The 2,227-nt window shown below is 67.4% G+C and overlaps 1 protein-coding gene across 1 annotated transcript in view; it reads left to right on the forward strand.

The window, feature by feature from the left end:
* Nucleotides 1–1,244: 1,244 nt before the first annotated feature.
* LOC101636085 (sialic acid-binding Ig-like lectin 13) overlaps nt 1,245–2,227 on the forward strand; it is a 5,095-nt gene continuing 4,112 nt past the window's right edge. Inside the window, exons 1-3 of the mRNA XM_004694044.2 lie at nt 1,245–1,284; nt 1,355–1,744; nt 1,947–2,216. Coding sequence (XP_004694101.1) covers nt 1,245–1,284; nt 1,355–1,744; nt 1,947–2,216 — 700 coding nt within the window. The remainder of the gene's footprint in view (nt 1,285–1,354; nt 1,745–1,946; nt 2,217–2,227) is intronic.

Consider the following 2,227-nt stretch of genomic DNA (forward strand, 5'->3'; position numbering starts at 1 on the left):
AATCCAGCAGGACTCTTCAGGACTCCCACCCACGTCAGGGCCTTGTCATGCAATGTGGGTCACGTGGCTCTCGCCGCTGCACCCTGGTCTCACGTACTCCCTGAGGTGTTGAGCAACGGAGTGCGTGTAAGACAGGCCGGCGCGCAAACCCCTGCGCCCGAGAGCCGCCTCCACACACACGTGTGCCACACTGCCATGGCCGCGTCCCTGCGCAGAGCCAGGAGGGCGAGGACCACCCTCCAGCCTCTCCGCCGCTGCCTGCCGCCGCCCGCTGCTCTGAGGGAGAATCCACAGTGAATCGCAAGCACCTATTGCTCTTCCTCTTCTACCTCGCCGGCAGCTTCCCCTTCCCCAAGTGGTGAGGGGCCCTCAGCATGAGCACAAGCTCTTAAGGCCAAAGTGGGCCCAGAGGGGATGTACCAGTGCCCAGAACACGCCAAAGCCAAAGTCCTCAGGGGCTGGGGGGTGGGAGGAGGCAGGGCTGACCTGACCCCAGAGGACACCCCCAGTCTGTGGGAAGCCCCCCCACCCCATGGTGGGCTCTCCCCAGACGGGGCGGGGGAAGGGGTGAGCAGGGACTCTCCCGTGATGGCCGAGGAGACTGTGGCCAGGGGAGGACACGGACCCGGCACTGACTCCATCTGGGTGTCCCCACCACACGCTGTGATGACATCGGCCCAGACGCCTGAGTCTCGGGCCTGATCTGCCTGGACACCGGGGGCCGGAGCAAGCAGCAGGTCAGGAGGCCCCAGGACGACCCTGACCCCTCGGGGTCCAGGTGCTCTTTAGTCTGTTCCTGCTGGGCCCCACCTTGCAGTCACAGCTGTGGGGGCCCGAGGCGCTGCCTGGACAACCTTCTCCCACCTGAGGCCACAGCAGCCGCAACGGCCTCCAGGCCCCTCGGGCTCAGGCCCGCTCAGCACAGAGGCCAACAACCCCCCTTTCCCTCACCCGGGACACCCCCATCTTTAACGCCCAATGGGCCCCCGTCCTGAGCCCACACCAGGGAGTCAGCCCCTCTGGGGTGGCCCTGCAGGGTCTGCTCCCCACTGTGGATATTGGAGTGCAGGGACAGGCAAGGATGGGGACCAGGAGCAGTGGGTCCTCCACCGGGTTCCCTTCGGAAAGCAGAAGTGGGCCTCTCTGGTCCGCAGCCGGTGTGTGCCAGGTTCCTCTTTGGTTTCTGATCTCCCCAGCTTCCGTCGGGGCTTCCTCCCCTCCGACTCCAGCCCCGACTCCCCGCCATGCTGCCGCCGCCGCTGCTGCTGCCCCTGCTCTGGGCAGGTGAGTGGGTGCCGGGGGGTTGTGGGTCGGGGCGCCGGGCCGGGGCTGCGCTGACCCCGTCTCCCCGCAGGGTCCCTGGCCCAGGTCGGTGGCCTGTGGCTGCACGCACCGGAGCGGGTGACGGTGCAGGAGGGCCAGTGCACCCGCGTGTCCTGCAGCTTCTCCTACCCCGGCCGCGGTCACCCTCAGGGTCAGTCAGTGTACAGCTACTGGTTTCGGTATCGGGAAAGGTCTCAGGATGAAGAGGCTGTTCTGGTGGCCACAAACTACCCAGGTCACGAGGTGCAGGAGGAGACCAAGAGCCGATTCCAGCTGCTGGGGGACCCCCGGCACTATGACTGCTCCCTGGATATCAGAGACGCGCAGAGGGGGGACACAGGGACCTACTTCTTCAGGGTGCAGAGGGGGGACTGGGTGCCACAGTATTACACAAGTCGCCAGCTCACTGTTACTGTGACAGGTAAGGGACGGGGTGGGGGCCCCACGGGGGGTGGTCCAGAGTGCCCAGGCAATGCTGGGGGGGTCCATGTTTTCACCTTATGAGGGACCCTCAGATCCCTCATAAGGTGAGGGGAAAGGACTTTGGTCTGGGTGGGGGAGCGGGGCCGCCTGACCCAGGCTACACCAGGGACACCCAGGTCCCCCACCCCCGTCTCCCCCAGCGCTGACCCACAGGCCGAACATCCACCTCCCGGGCCCCCTCCGGGCCGGCCAGCCCAGCACCCTCACCTGTGCAGCGCCCTGGGCCTGTGACAGGGGCACGGCCCCCACCTTCTCCTGGAGGGGGGTCGGCCTCAGCACCCCGGGCCCCCGCTCCCCGGAGCTCACCCTCACCCCGGGGCCCCAGCACCACGGCACCAACCTCACCTGCCGGGTGACCTTCCCCGCGGCGGGCGTGAGCACAGAGACCACCGTCCGGCTCAGCGTGGACTGTGAGTCGGGG

This window comes from Condylura cristata, unplaced genomic scaffold (assembly GCF_000260355.1).
Source record: "Condylura cristata isolate star-nosed mole 26May11 unplaced genomic scaffold, ConCri1.0 scaffold00041, whole genome shotgun sequence".
Classification (NCBI taxonomy): domain Eukaryota; kingdom Metazoa; phylum Chordata; class Mammalia; order Eulipotyphla; family Talpidae; genus Condylura; species Condylura cristata.